The sequence below is a fragment of the Octopus sinensis genome, linkage group LG22, assembly GCF_006345805.1.
Source record: "Octopus sinensis linkage group LG22, ASM634580v1, whole genome shotgun sequence".
Lineage (NCBI taxonomy): Eukaryota > Metazoa > Mollusca > Cephalopoda > Octopoda > Octopodidae > Octopus > Octopus sinensis.
Window position 1 is genome coordinate 21,199,654 of NC_043018.1, and position 15,080 is coordinate 21,214,733.

At 34.8% G+C, this 15,080-nt stretch overlaps 1 protein-coding gene across 12 annotated transcripts in view; it reads left to right on the plus strand.

Moving 5' to 3' along the window:
* Positions 1-15,080, plus strand: part of LOC115223172 (E3 ubiquitin-protein ligase UBR4) — a 197,368-nt gene that overhangs the window by 164,885 nt on the left and 17,403 nt on the right. For 8 of the 12 annotated variants that reach the window (XM_036512184.1, XM_036512187.1, XM_036512191.1 and 5 more), the window contains 13 exons: positions 958-1,079; positions 2,458-2,611; positions 4,022-4,065; positions 5,213-5,296; positions 5,902-5,989; positions 6,095-6,176; positions 6,900-7,053; positions 8,082-8,207; positions 9,165-9,355; positions 11,389-11,479; positions 12,645-12,751; positions 12,880-12,912; positions 13,965-14,064. In XM_036512184.1, the coding sequence (XP_036368077.1) occupies positions 958-1,079; positions 2,458-2,611; positions 4,022-4,065; positions 5,213-5,296; positions 5,902-5,989; positions 6,095-6,176; positions 6,900-7,053; positions 8,082-8,207; positions 9,165-9,355; positions 11,389-11,479; positions 12,645-12,751; positions 12,880-12,912; positions 13,965-14,064 (1,376 nt within the window). The remainder of the gene's footprint in view (positions 1-957; positions 1,080-2,457; positions 2,612-4,021; positions 4,066-5,212; positions 5,297-5,901; positions 5,990-6,094; positions 6,177-6,899; positions 7,054-8,081; positions 8,208-9,164; positions 9,356-11,388; positions 11,480-12,644; positions 12,752-12,879; positions 12,913-13,964; positions 14,065-15,080) is intronic. The other 4 variants (XM_036512188.1, XM_036512193.1, XM_029793615.2 and 1 more) reach the window with 1 other exon arrangement.

Here is a 15,080-nt window from a genome sequence, read left to right on the forward strand (position 1 = left end):
TCCCATGAAGGGCACTGGTGCCCATAAAGGGCATACTGCAGTGGTGTTAGTGCCATTTAAAAAGCACCGGTGCTGGTGTCACATAAAAAACACTGGTGCTGGTGACACATAAAAAGCACCCGGTACTTTCTGTAAAGTGGTTGGCATTAGGAAAGGCATCCAATTGTAGAAACCAAGCCAAAACAGATTATGGAACCTGATGTGGCTCCTGGCCTTGCCAGCTCCACTTAAGCTACCCAACCATGCCAGCATGGAAAATGGACGTTAAATGGTGATGATATATCACAGCACTTTTTAAATGCTCTTCTGCCTGAGATGTCCTGGTTTTGGCAAATGTTAGTTGGAGGTGCGCTTGTCATAGTTGTTTCTGCTTATTTCTAACATTTGTATCGAGCATAAACCCTAAAACTACCTGTGCAGGTGTTACAGTCAAAACACAAAGTGCTGGATCAGCTGCTGCAATGTATTTGACCTGGCTCTTTGGGTCAGTAATGAGCAGTAAAACACTCTGTGGAAATAATTAGCCATATTAGTAAATTTAAACGTTTCATTTCAGTTCAGGTGAGAACACATTGAGAAATGTATTTTCAACATGTATAATTAATTAGTGATAACCTGATTAATATCTTCCATGATTTATTAGTAATAAGCTGATTAATAATAATAATGAAATTATTGTATACAGTGCTCAGGTGCACCACAACTTGTCAGAAAGTGCGTATAGAGTATATGCAGTAATGTACAAATGTCTGGGAAGTGAGCAGTGTATGAGTCAAATACATGCTTGCGTGTGTTTGGAGGGGAGAAAATCAGGTGTAGTGTTGGCGAATCTCAGAAAGCATGGAAGTTTTGAAGGATTCAATGATTAATTAGTAATAAGCTGAGTAATGTTTTCACTATTGGTTGCATTCGATTAATGGTTATTCCAAATTTTTCTTTTTCTTTTCCTTTCTCCAGGTACAGAATCAGAAACGAAAGAATTCATGGCAGTATGTGTTCAAACAATCAAGAAATACCCTCTTGATGATTACCGATCCCCAGTGTTCATCTTTGAACGACTCTGCAGTATCATTTATCCAGTAATATATCAGACATTTCTTTTTCTCCCTCAATTCTTCATCATCATCATCATTTACATTATCATTCGTCATCTGTTTATTATGCTGGTAGGGGTTGGATAATCTGAGTGGATTTGGTGAGCTGCTGGGCTGAACTGAGCTTCGACAGTCTCTACAGCTGGTTGTACTTCCTAATGCCAACCACTTCACAATGTGTACAGGATCATCATTATCATCATCATCATCATTGTTTAACGGCCGTTCTCCATGCTAGCATGGGTTGGACAGTTCGACCGGGATCTTGGAAGCCAGAAGGCTGCAGCAGGCCCCAGTCTGATCTGGCAGTGTTTCTACAGCTGGATGCCCTTCCTAACGCCAACCACTCTGTGAGTGTAGTGGGTGCTTTTTACGTGCCACCGGCACGGGTGCCAGGCGAGGCTGGCAATGGCCATGATCGGATTGGTGCTTTTTACGTGCCACCGGCATGGAAGCCAGTCAAGGCGGCGCTAGCATTGACCACGTTCGGATGTTGCTTTTTACATGCCACCGGCATGGACGCCAGTCAAGGCGGCGCTGGCATCAGCTCTCGTGACATCACCAAGTAACTTGCAAAACAGAAAAAGAGAGGGAAAAAACCAAAAAAAAGCTGAAGATGTGATTAAGTGGGAGGAGTATTAGAGAGTGGAGGAGGTGACTTTGTCAGGTGTTGAAAAGCTGAAGTATGATAGAGGGATAAGCACAGATGTGTGTTGCTATGGAGGAGATACATGGCTACACCACATTAAATAAGGGGTGGGTGGGAGTAGCTGGGAAGTAGATGTAGATAGTTGTAATGGGGTGCCAGAGCAAAATGCCAAGGGACAAGAAAGCGAGCATAAGAGAGGATACAGACAGTGGATTGGGGGAGGAGGAGGTAGTTTCATAAAAGAGTGAGGGGAGTGAGAGAGAGGACGGAGGTGAATACAGTGAGTATAATGAACAAGGTGGAGGTGGTGGGAGATATCAGTATGGACAGGTGGTAAAGTGAGAGAGATAGAAGTGGATCAGAAAGAAGGATAGATCGAGTGATATTAGATTATTCCATCCTACTGAGGCTGACTTTGCCTTTCATCTTTTCAGGGTCAATAAAATAAGGACCAGTTGAGCATTAGGGTCAATGTAATCGACAAGCCCCCCCTTCACTGAAATTGCTGTCCTTGTACCAAAATTTGAAACCAATATATTTTTGTGTCCTTGTGGCAATTTAAGAAATTAATATTAGATTATCCAACCCCAAAATCTTGGTCAGTTTGAATTTCCCATTCCTGTGTATCAACAATTTTGTATTATGTGTTTTTTACAAAATTACCAGAATTTAGAAGTCTATTAGATTTTGAAAATGTGTTTGCTATTCTTGTAGGAAGAAAATGATGTGGGTGAGTTCTTCATGATCTTAGAGAAGGAACCCCAACAAGAGGACTTTCTCCAAGGAAGAATGCTGGGTAATCCCTACAGTTCCAATGAGCCAGGTCTTGGACCCCTCATGAGAGACGTTAAAAATAAAATTTGTCAAGGTATTTATTTTTTTCTTGTGTAAAATGACTGGAAAATTCATAAAAAGTACACTTGTATTATTTTAAATTACAAAGTGAAATCATTCTATATTCTTTAAACTATGCACAATATTATTTTATATAAAATTATTATATTATGTAAATTAGTTTATATTTTTAAAACTATGCACAATATCTATTATGTCAGTAGGTGTGTGTGTGTGTAGTATTTATTTTGACTTCAAAAATTTAAATTTAGATTAGTAAAATATCTTCTTTAGCTCTACTACTCCCAAAATCTTTACTGATCCAAAGCTTTGAAAGAAATTCTGTCTGTGAGTGTCATTTCCAATATGGTGACTTTGAAGAGTTTCTTTCTCACAGCCATTGCTTTTGTTGCATGTAATGAATTTTTATTTAACTAGGTGGCTATTTGCAACATCAGTGATTTTTCGATCACTGTTTGTCTTGACATGCTGTTGGCAATGGGTATATGCTACTGGCAAAGCCAGTGAGACTACTGTCCATTTAGCATTATCACAGCCACTGCCGGACAATTTTTCTCTTTTGCTATTGATACTTTTTTGTGTTTTTAAACGCAGTGTGTCCACAAAAGATATTATCCCTCAGGCAAATACAGCAGTAATTTTCCCTTTTCGCAATGTATCTGCATTATGGTTTTAAAGGCAATAAAGGCACTGCTTAATAGCATTTTCACCATAAACTGAAGATATTTTTTGCAACACTGTTTCTTCAAACCTTTCAGAAAACAAAGCTGTTTAAGTTGTGTAGATTTTACATAGAATTTAAATTGATTTTTTTGCTGTTTTAATATTTCAGTTTATGCAATATGAGGAATTTTAAAATTAATTTTCCTTGAAATAGATAAAGTCTTTGCAATTAGTGTTAACGGTAATGGGTCTTTAAATACAATGTAAACTCTTAATAAACCTTATAGTCACTTAATATTATATGTATATATTAATGCAAGTCCATTATTTAGTTTGGGTTGCTAGTTATAGTTAAGTGATCATGATTGTTATTTCACTCCATTTTATTTCTTTCCCGTCTGTAAAACTTTTTTTTTTTTTGCTATGTATCCATGGCATTTTACCCTTGTAAGAAGCACGTTTCTCATTAAGATCAAATTCTGCACAAGTCTATTGCACTCAAATTTGGCTGTGCCCATTCATCTCAGCCTACCTTCTTTACCACTTGTGTCACCATCACTCAGGTGAATGATTAGCCTTAAGGTGGACATGATGCATTGATTAAGAATATTTGTTCCAGTTATTGAAAAAAAAACTAATATCAGAATTTTCAGATCCATTCTATTACTAGTCTGAAAAATAAAATGTTAAAAGCAAAACAAAAAAAAATTTTAAATATTTAGATATTTTGTAAGTAAAAACCTGTTTCTTTTTGTTTTAGATTGTGAATTGGTTGCACTCTTAGAAGATGACACAGGCATGGAGGTAAGACAAATATTTTTAATATGATGTCTTATTTTCACACAAGTTCAAGCAATCTCTAGTTTATCATATCAAAGCTATAAATCTTTATAAAGCACTCCAAGTTTGTAATGTCAGCATTATTTTACATAATTATACCTTAAACATCAGCTGTCGTATAAAGGTAGAATTCTACCAAGTGTTTGTCATATTTAAATTTAATTGCACCGATGTGTGAATACTCTTTGTGCTCACAAAGAGTATTCAACAGCACCATATTGTTATAACAAGCAAATTCCATTTGGGGTATCATTCTATGAAGAGCAGATGCAATTCCTTCAGTTGTCTTATGCATCTCTCTCCACCTTGGCATTCCAATCACCCTGTAAAATTAGTATATTTTTCTATTGTTTTATCTTTTATATATATATATGCATATATATGTTTGTATGTTAAATACATATGAGAAAGCATGGCTCTGAACAAAAATTAAACCCTCATCAGCTGTCTGACTAAGGATTATAGCAATTTCAACACTTCAGACAGGACCATTGCATATGGTTGTTTTGCAGTAGTGGAGATGAGGTTAAGAAAGTGAAGGACTGTGTGTATGCATTGTGTTTTCACACATTCATGTATTGTGTGTGTGTTGTGTGCATTAATATATACATATAATATTAAGTGACTTTAAGGCGGTGAGCTGGCAGAATCATTACCACACGTGAAAAAATCTGCTTAGCAGCATTTTGTTCATCTTTATGTTCTGAGTTCAAATTCCACCAAGATTGACTTTGCCTTTCAGGGTCGTTAAAATAAGTATAAGTTGAGTACTGGAGTCAATGTAATCGACTTACTCCCTCCACTCAAAATTGCTGGCCTTGTGTCAATATTTGAAACCAATATTAATAGTGACTGTTGGCTGCTATGTTTTGTCAGTAAAACTAACTTCTCAAAATACACACATGAAATATTTTCTGTGTGTGTATGTGTATACATGGATGGATGTGTGTGTGTATGTATATATATATGTACATATATGGGGTTGTGTATATATGTGTGTATGTATATATATATGTACATATATGGGGTTGTGTATATATATATATATATATATATATATAAAATGTATGTATGTATAATGCTTTTTGTTTTGAATTTCTTGTATTTATAGTTATTGGTGAACAAGAAAATTATCAGCTTAGATTTGCCAGTGAAAGAAGTTTACAAGAAGATTTGGGCTCCTGAGCATGGCGATGTAAGATATATTTTGTCTTAATTCTCTTTAAATGGTTGCTGAACGATTTGCAATTCTGTATTTCATGTATTCTGTTAATTAGTTTGTATTCGTTAGCTGGGAAGTATGTAATTGGAAATTAAAATTTTTTCATCTGAATTAAAAATTTAACTCTTTTTGATTCAACTTGTGCCAATATTTGTCTGGTCCATTGTTAAATAGTTTTAACAAAATTGTTTTAACAAGTACTATTCATAGCCACTTTAACATGGCTGTCCATTTGAGTGGACTCTACTGTGATAAGAGATGGTAGGGGTTTTCCTCTCCTGCTCACAATTTTATATTTTCAAACCCTTGGTGTCATATCTGCATGATATCTTTATTACATTGTCTTCTATGTTTTGATGTGTTGGGCCTAAATATTTTTATTTCCCTCAGTGTAAAAATGGAGGGGAAAAAAAAGTAGTGATGGTCAGTTGGTTTGCAAAACAGTAACATTCTAAAATCATAACGATTGTATTTATTTTACTGTGTCGAGACCAAAATTTTGTCACTCATATTAATGTGATTTGCTGTGTTTTCTTTTATCATAATTACTGAGCCAATTATTTTTTCTTTTCCTCCAGGGTGAACCAATGCCTATAGTATATCGTATGAGAGGCCTTCTTGGTGATGCTACCGAAGACATGGTAAACTCGTTAGACACAAGTACAGGTAATGCATTTCCTTTCATCATTTTAGCATTTATTTCTCTTAAATTCATCAATAAATTAAAACATTTGCCATGGTTACATATTGCTACTTGATTCTATTTTATAGACGAAGATGTTGATAAGGAAGAAGTCTATAAAATGGCTTCTGTGCTTGGAGAATGTGGAGGTCTGGAAGTCATGCTTCAAAGGTTTGTTTGATGTTTCACCTAAAATCATAACTATTTTCAAAGATGTTCTTAACCCTTTTATTATATTTCTGTTGAAACACACTGCTTTTTTTTTCTTCCTATTAATTTTTAAAATAATGAAGAATTTAGTAAAAGAACTTCATAGCTATTGGTTTCAAACTTTGGCATAAGGCCAGGAAGTTTGGGGAAGGAGTGGAGCAAGTTGATTACATCAAACCCAGTCCTTAACTGGTATTTATTTTGTTGACCCCCAAAAGGATGAAAGGCAAAGATGACCTTGACAGCATTTGAACTTATGGAAAGCAAAATTTTAGACATAATATAGCTTCCACCCCTTCAACTTATGTATTCTTTGTTTAATAGGGGTATCTGTTTGACTGTTTAATCCTTGTTAGGTTGTAGGAGCCAGATTAATCAGATGGGGATCATACTCAACCCTTTGAGCCCTGAACTCCTGAGCCTTCTTTTACCATATACCTGGCACTCCACCGGTGCTATGGTATAGAGCAGTGCTACGGTATAGAGAAAAATAAGCCATCCACTGGTGAATCGGTGTTACAGGCTCAAAGGGTTGATGAAGAACAGCTTAAATAAAACCATATTGATGAGAAAGAGCTTCTATAGCCAAAGCATTGTAGTTCTGTTGTTTTTAAACTTTTACAATTTGTAATTTTAATTTCATTAATGTGTTTTTGTTTTGTTTTGTTTTTTCTTTTATTACAGGCTAGCGACTATCAAAGATTTGGTGCTAGGTAAACAGCTGATGATGGTACTGCTTAAATTATTCAGTTATGCAGTAAATGTGAAAGCAAACAGACTACAACTCATAAAACCTGAAATGAACACAACTAGTATAATGCTAGGTGGCCTCAACTTGGTAAGGAATTACTAATTACATTTTTTTTTTATTTTTCTACTTTATTGAATTGCTTTGTAAATGAGCTGATCACACAGATTTGCTACGAGTCAGGGGTTTTAGGGTTTAACCCTTCGGTGTTCACATTATTCTGTTAAATATAACACCTTTTTATTCAGATTGTTTTGAATTAATCATGCATTATCTTATAGCTTTGAAGTTTTGATGATGTAATTGTTTATTTTTAGACTGTCAGTGTAGGTTAGGTGTGAGAGGCTGGATAAGACCAGTTTGAATACAAAACATGTAGAATATTTGGGCCAGATGTGGCCAGTTTAAATGCTAAAGGATTAATATAAATTGAATAGGAAACAAGTTTTCTTGTAACCTTCTCATTCTCTAAGATTTTTATGGAAATGATAAACAACTTTGTGACAGAGAGGTGCCCCATTCAGTGGGAATGTTGTAATCTCTGTTCTTTATACATCGTGGAAACTGAGTAACTGGTCTTGTGAGTGCTAGGGCTCAAGAAGGACCTTTAGGCTAAATATACAACATTATAAGCTCCAGTTTTGAGACAGCAAGAAGCAACACAGTCTCTAATGGCTCTTAGACCAGTAATCTATCATGATCATCATCATAATCATCGTGAACATTTGACATCTGTTTTCCATGCTGGCATAGGTTGGATGGGTTGCACCATGTTCTATAGTCTGTTCTGATATGGTTTCTACTGCCGGATGCCCTTCCTAATGCCAACCACTTTACAGAGTGTACTGGGTACTTTTTATGTGGCACCAGCACCCACACCAATGCTTTTTACATTGGTGTTGTTGTGTCCCCATAACTTAACAGTTTGACAAAAGAGACCGATAGAATAAGTACTAGGCTTAGAAAATAAGTACTTGGGTTGATCCATTCGACTAAAAATTCAAAGCGGTGCCCCAGCCTGGCCACAGTCTAATGACTGAAAGAAACAAAAGGATAAAGAATCTGTGTACTTCTGTGAGGTGTTAATGATATTTATGGCATGTGTTTGTGTGTTGTAGGCATTATGGTCTGAACAAGAAAGTGGCATCAGTGGCAGCAAAGGTCAGAGTATCACAGAGCAGGTATTACAAATAATGGAAGTTATTTTGATGGAAGCTAGCTGCCAGCCAACTGATGAATATAAGGTAATTATCCCAAATTCTTTCACTATTCTAATATTTCCAGCCAGTGTAAGGCAGCGAGCTGGCAGAATTGTTAGCACGCTGGAGAAAATGCTTGGCGGCATTTCATCCATCTTTTACGTTCTGGGTTTGAATTCCACCGATCAACTTTGCCTTTTATCCTTTCTGGGTTGATAAATTAAGTACCAGTTATGCACTAGGGTCATTGTAATTGACTTATCCCCTACCCTCAAAATTACCGGCCTTGTTCCAAAATTTGAAATGAATATTTCTGGCCAGTGTAATTAACACAAAAAACACAATCATTTTTTTCTTTTAATAATTGAAGAATAATAGCTGGGTTTTATTTTTTTGTTTGTTTTAAAATATCTGAGAAGTTTGTAGGAATTCAATTTCTTAATACATTTGAGACAGGCCCAGCTGAGACAATCTCCCATCTTAAAGTTTTGTTCAAAATTATAATCTTGATTTTTAAATATAATTTAAGATTATAATTTATAATTGTGTGCATGTATATTTGGCAGTTGATCTTCCTATTGAACCATCGAAACTATGTCTAGTATTAGCTTTCCAAATTGCTGATACTGTCTGTCAGTTGCAATTCCATGATAGAAAGTGTCACTGTGTTTTTGGTGAAAGGGTGAGATTTGATCACAAAATGCATAGAATTTGAACAAATACAGCAAAACATCTTCCTTGACCCCACCCCCACCCCACCATTCCACTAATCCACTGACTAAAACCAATACTTTTATTGGCTCTGAAAACAAATTTAATCTCAGTGAGATTTGGACCCCATTATAATTTAATGTAAGAACCTTCTTTTGTTAAGTTGTGCCCCCCAAAAAACCCAGCTCAGCTAAAGTTAGTTTTTCTTAAATATTTTCAAAATCAATGCATTGAAACTCATAAAAATTTTGTGAATTTGAAACTAAACTATTTTATTTTCGCTTTTGTCAGAAATTTTCTAAACTTTGTGGTGACAAAGACCAACTAATGTTACTACTAGACCGAATTAACAGCCCATTTGTGAGAGCCAACTCTAGTGTACTCCAAGCTCTTATGAAACTTATTCCATTCTTGGCATTTGGAGATGAAGATAAAATGTTAGCTCTGATTAATCACTTTAAACCTTATTTAGATTTTAACAAGTAAGTATTCAATTAACTACTCTCAATAATTATCACGTTTGAAAGCTGTCTTTTTTTTTGTATTATTTAAGTGTATCCTTGTATTTGTATTAATTATTAATAAGTGTACAAAGATTTTATTCATAAACTTAAATTTTTCTTTCAATAAATGAAAGAAAAAATATTAAGTCTGAAATAAGATTCTAAAGGATTATCTCAGCTGAGAATTTTTCTCATTTTGAATTAAATTTCTGATTAAAATTTTTTTTTTCTTATAGAGGAGAGCCTCTTTTCTACGAAGCTAACAAGGGCTTGATGTCTGTTTAACCCTTCTGTTACTGTATTTATTTTGAGATGCTCTGTATTTCTTTCAATTACTTTAAATATAACAAAGAACTTAGTAAAATAACTTAGTTATCATTCAGCTAGTGTTAGGGACATAAATTGTGACTAAGGTTTGGTGGAAGATTTTAATTCAAAACTTATGAAAACAAGACATTTGTACTCAGAGCCAGAAGCAGTTTCAGCCAGGTTGGTATCGAAAGGGTTAAGTTTAACTTTTTTTTTTTTTAAATTTTACTTTAACACAACCACACTGTTATTTTACGGATTATGAACTACAAGAGACACCATCATGTAGCTCTTAGTATTTACAATGGCAGTGATGATGTGTAGAGAGAGGATCATGTTGGTTTATTGTAGCACTGTTTCAATTGATTGAACATGGCACCCTATTTTATTTATCTCAGATCACACACTGGAGGTTATAAATAATGTTAATCGATTGATTTAAACAACTTTTTTAAGAAAAGTCTGTCATTATACTATAGTCTGGTTGATAGCCTCCACTTATTTTGGATCAAGTTTTGTATTACCCACTCTTATTACAGGTTAAAAACCGGTTTCCACCTGCTTCAGGCCACAGATGGAGTCAACTAAATTAAATTTCAAACTACACCTCCTTTTGATCTAAGACTGAAATATATTTAATGTTATCAATTAAATTCATTCACAATTACTTCAGATTTCCAGAGAAATCTTTGTTTCCATTTACATCTTGAAATATGACTTGGTCTTCATTATTGAGCATCTTAGAATAAGCTGACCATTTAAGGATGCTTTAGACTGACTACATATAACTGTAAAGTGAGTGTGGTACAATATGTAAATTGCTGCCATTTTGTCATCACTACCACGGTGGTCATATTTGTTGTTACAGAGTCAACATGTTGAACACATTATTATCTTCACTTTCTAAAGCTCACGCTTTATTTATTGAAATTTCTACCACACACACCCCTATAGTTCATCATAATCATCATCATCATCATGATTTAACGTCCATTTTTCATGCTGGCATGGGTTGGACAGCTTGACAGGAACTGGCAAGGCCAGGGGGTCACACCCGGTTCCATAGTCTGCTTTGGTTTGGTTTCTACAGCAGGATGCCAACCACTTCACAGAATGTACTGGGTGCTTTTTACGTGACACCAGCACCCACACTAATGCTTTTTACATGCCACCTTGGTTTTAGGATCTCAATTCTGTTGCGGTGGGCGAGTCTTCTCAAGTACAGCAATGTTCCATAAATCTTGGTCCCCTGTCATCTCCTTTGTAAGGGTCAGCATTCAGTGTTTCATTCCATGTCTTCCTGTGTCTCCCTGTTCATTAAATAAATACCATCAACCCCTGGACATTACTGTTTTGATTTCCAAGATTCATAGAGTTATCCAGTTTCCGTGACGTATAAGTAAATGCGATCATAACATTCCCACTGGACATAGTGCCAGTTCATCGCAGGGTTACCCATTCACAGTTGCAAGGACTGGAACAACATGAAACAGTGTTCTGTTTGCAGGACACGATGCACCATGAGTGCACTCCCTAACCACTAGGTCATGTGCCCTCACTAAATATCGCAATAATAGATTTTTCTATAGCTAATCGGCATTTAACGGTAACAGAAAATTTAATTTAATACCTGGTTTTGTATTTATTTGAATATTATGGCGCTTTGAAATTAGCGGAGGAAAAAGTCATAATTAAATTTGCAGATACGATTCTGTTTCCAGATTTGACTTTGAGCATAACCAAGATGAACAAATCCATTTAGAATGTTTCTGTGTTATTGCCAGTGGTATCAAGGTAAGTGACAGTCACCTGTTATGAATTGTAATTAATTAACAATGTTAAAATACCAATGAAACAACCAAACTCCTAATTACTAATTAAAAGATGGGTATTTTGGACAAACTAATACACTAAAACCTTTTATGATAATTATTATTATAGCCTCTGGAACCATCCTTATTGTTATTTTATTGTTCAATTTATTAATAAGACTCTGTTACATTCAAAGTACTATTACTTTGAATGATCTTAAGGGTGAGCCATGTACCCTTCTGGATCTCACCTGAGATACTAAAGAAATCAAGAACTCATGGCTAGCAGTCCAGCTCTTTCAAATTTCTCAAAATTCTTTGAGTTATAAAATGTAATTTACCTGCAATGACAGTACTTTCTGTGACTTAACTCTGTTCGACTGCAGATGTGTTTTAGCCCTCACCTCCTCCTCCTTCACTACAGCTTTTAGAATATGAGAGAAAACATAGGAATTACTCACAGTAGCATCCTGTATAAAACATCTATTTCTAGTCCAGAGAAAAAGAGTAAAATAATTGTGGTTCTTTGTATCATCCCTGGACAATCCTACATGTTCTGTGATGAAGTGGATATTTAATTTTGCTAAGGCTTGTTTTAAAATTAAATTTATCTCAGTATATTAGGTAAAGCAACTTGCATTCAATTAACAAGGACAGTCCATGAAGTCTGACCGATGGAGTGAAATATATTCTTAAACAACCTGGTGGTTTGGGTCTCTAAACTATCCTCCAATGGAACAGACAAATGTTTTTACTTCTCTTTTTTTTTTTTTATCCTAATTTATGAAGCAAAGCAAACAAAGAAGACAAAATGGTCTCTCTGTGATGTCTTTGAGGAATTTGGCATTGTTGGTTTTCCTGAGTTTGGGTATCAACTGACATTTGTAGCCATAACTTTTGCATTTCACCCCAAATTCAGATGGGAAGAAGTGGGCAGGCTTCTAAGTAATTCAATTTTCCATTTCAAGAAACAAGTGAACAAACCAGTTTTTACAGTCAGATATGTGGAGAGTCACAACTAGGCGTAAAATCCCGTGAAGTTGCTCGACAAACGCAGCTGTTTATATAATCTGGAGGGGATGTGGATGAAGCAATTCTGAATCTCTCTTTTGGAATACGATCCTAAATATTACATTTTCACTTTCTAGAGTACTGCTAATGGAACTTGGTTGAAGAATATGATCTTGGAGCATGGTATTGTCAATTCAGCTGTGGATTTCATTTTATCTCACGCTCCTCCAGTGAAGACAATTGGGTAAGTACTAGATATGTATCATCATTGTCATCTCTATCATCTTTTAACATCCATCTTCTAGATTCTTATATATTTCAGTTCATTTTCCAGTCAGTTTATAATTTGCTGTTTTATTTTCACTGTTGCAGCACAAGTTGTCAGAGTCGTACAGAAGAAATGAGGTGAATTATATTCATATTATATTCTAACCTTTCTTTCGCCTTGAGTGTTTTAAGACAATCTATGAACTTGAGAAGACTGAAAGTGCTTTTAGTCCAAGTCTTAACTAACATCACTTCAGAGAAAATATTGTGAATTCTCACCTTTTCCATATAGTAGAACAAACTCAAAATATTACAGTTTTATGTTTACATTATAATTCAACTTTTCCATATCCAAGTGGACTTCTTAACCTGATATTCTACCTGCTATCATTTATAATTCTATCTACCATTAAAGATAATTTGCTTCATATCTTATCCAAGTTTCTTGATTTTTATCATGTAAGCAGGCATAGACATGGCTATGTGGTAAAAATTTGCTTCCCAAACACATGGTTCCAGGTTCAATCCCTCTGTGTAGCACCTTGGGCAAGTGTCTTCTATAACTTTTGGCTAACCAAAGCTTTGTGAGAGGACTTGGTAGATGGAAACTGAAAGAAGCCCATCACGTATGTGTGTCTGTGTTTGTCCACCACCACCACTACCACTTGACAACCGGTGTTAGTGTGTTTACGTTCCTGCAACTTGGCAGGCAGTTTGGTAAAAGAGACTGATAGAATAAGTACTGGTCTTTAAAAAGTCCTGGGGTCGATTTGTTCAACTAAAACCCTTCAAGGTGGTGCTCCAGCATGGCTGCAGTCAAATGACTGAAACAAAAGATAAAAGACAAACCTCTTATAATTCTTGCTGGTAGGAATAAAGCTTCTAAAATGGATGGGGAAAATTCCAAAGTTGCTTTGGTATAACAGCCATGTTGACAGAAAATGTGGGTTCAAGTTCTACATGCAGCCTTCAACTTTTTTTTCCATCCAAGGGTGTTTTTAATCAAATATTCTACATGTTAATATTTATAGCTTTTCTATCTTCTTTGAGTCCCATTGTTAAAAAATAGTTTTCCAGCAGTTATATATTTTATAAATTTAAATTTCTCTTTTTGTATTCTTTGTTATTTTCGTTTTCCTTAATCAGTCCTGCATGAATGAGGTCTTATTCGAGTTTTGTCTTACTTTTAGCACTGACACAGAAGACTGGCAGGAGTTCCTTGGAAAAGCATCTTTGAGTTATGTTCTCCGATTGTTGACAGGATTATGTTCTGGACACACTGGAACTCAGGTAGTTCAGACTTCTTTTTATGACGTTCATGATCAGAGAGGAACAATTATTGGTCAATAGAGATAATGCATTGAAACAAATTTCTTACACTTGAAATTAGTAATGTTATCATCAAATGTATTTATAACAAGAGAAAAAAAATATAATTTAGAATTTCTTCAAAATTCTTGACAAGTAAGAGAAAAAAATGCCCTTGTCAACTTAAGACATTAAATGATATAAGTTATGTTTGAATCTACAGCTTCATAGCAAAAAATATCTTCACATTTGCTAGATGCATCATATTTGAAGTCCATTGACTAAGCAATTGATCTTTTATTTAATGAGTTCAAGCCTGGAGTATATATCAATAAGTTTAATAGTTTGTTAACCATTCTACATTAAAACTTTCCATATATGCCAAACATCAGTTTGATTACGACTGTTATTTTACTAAATACTTCATAATATTCAAAATTAAAACAACAGCTTCATTATTATTATTATTATTATTATTATTGTTATTATTATTATTATTATTATTATTATTATTAAGAAGGTTGTGAGCTGGCAGAATCATTAGCACGAGAGGCGAAATGCTTAGCAGTGTTTTGTCAGCTACTACATTCTGACTTCAAATTCCCCCAAAGTCAACTTTGCCTTTCATCTTTTCGGGGTCAATAAATTAAGCACCAGTTGCGTACTGGTGTCAGCATAATTGACTTACCCCTCCCCCAAATTTTAGGCCTTGTGCCTATAGTAGAAAGGATTATTATTATTATTATTATTATTATTATTATTATTATTATTATTATTTATTATTATTATTATTAATATTAAATGGCATAAAGCTTGAAATTTTTAAGGTAGTTGCTTCATGTAATATTTCTAATGTTGGCACAAATGGAAAGTGATAAGTTGATGACATTGACTCCAGGTACTGGATTGGTACTTCATTTTATCAACTCTGAAAGAATGGGAAGTAAAGTTGACCTTGGCAGGATTTGAACTCAGAATGTAAAGAGTTGGAAGAGAAG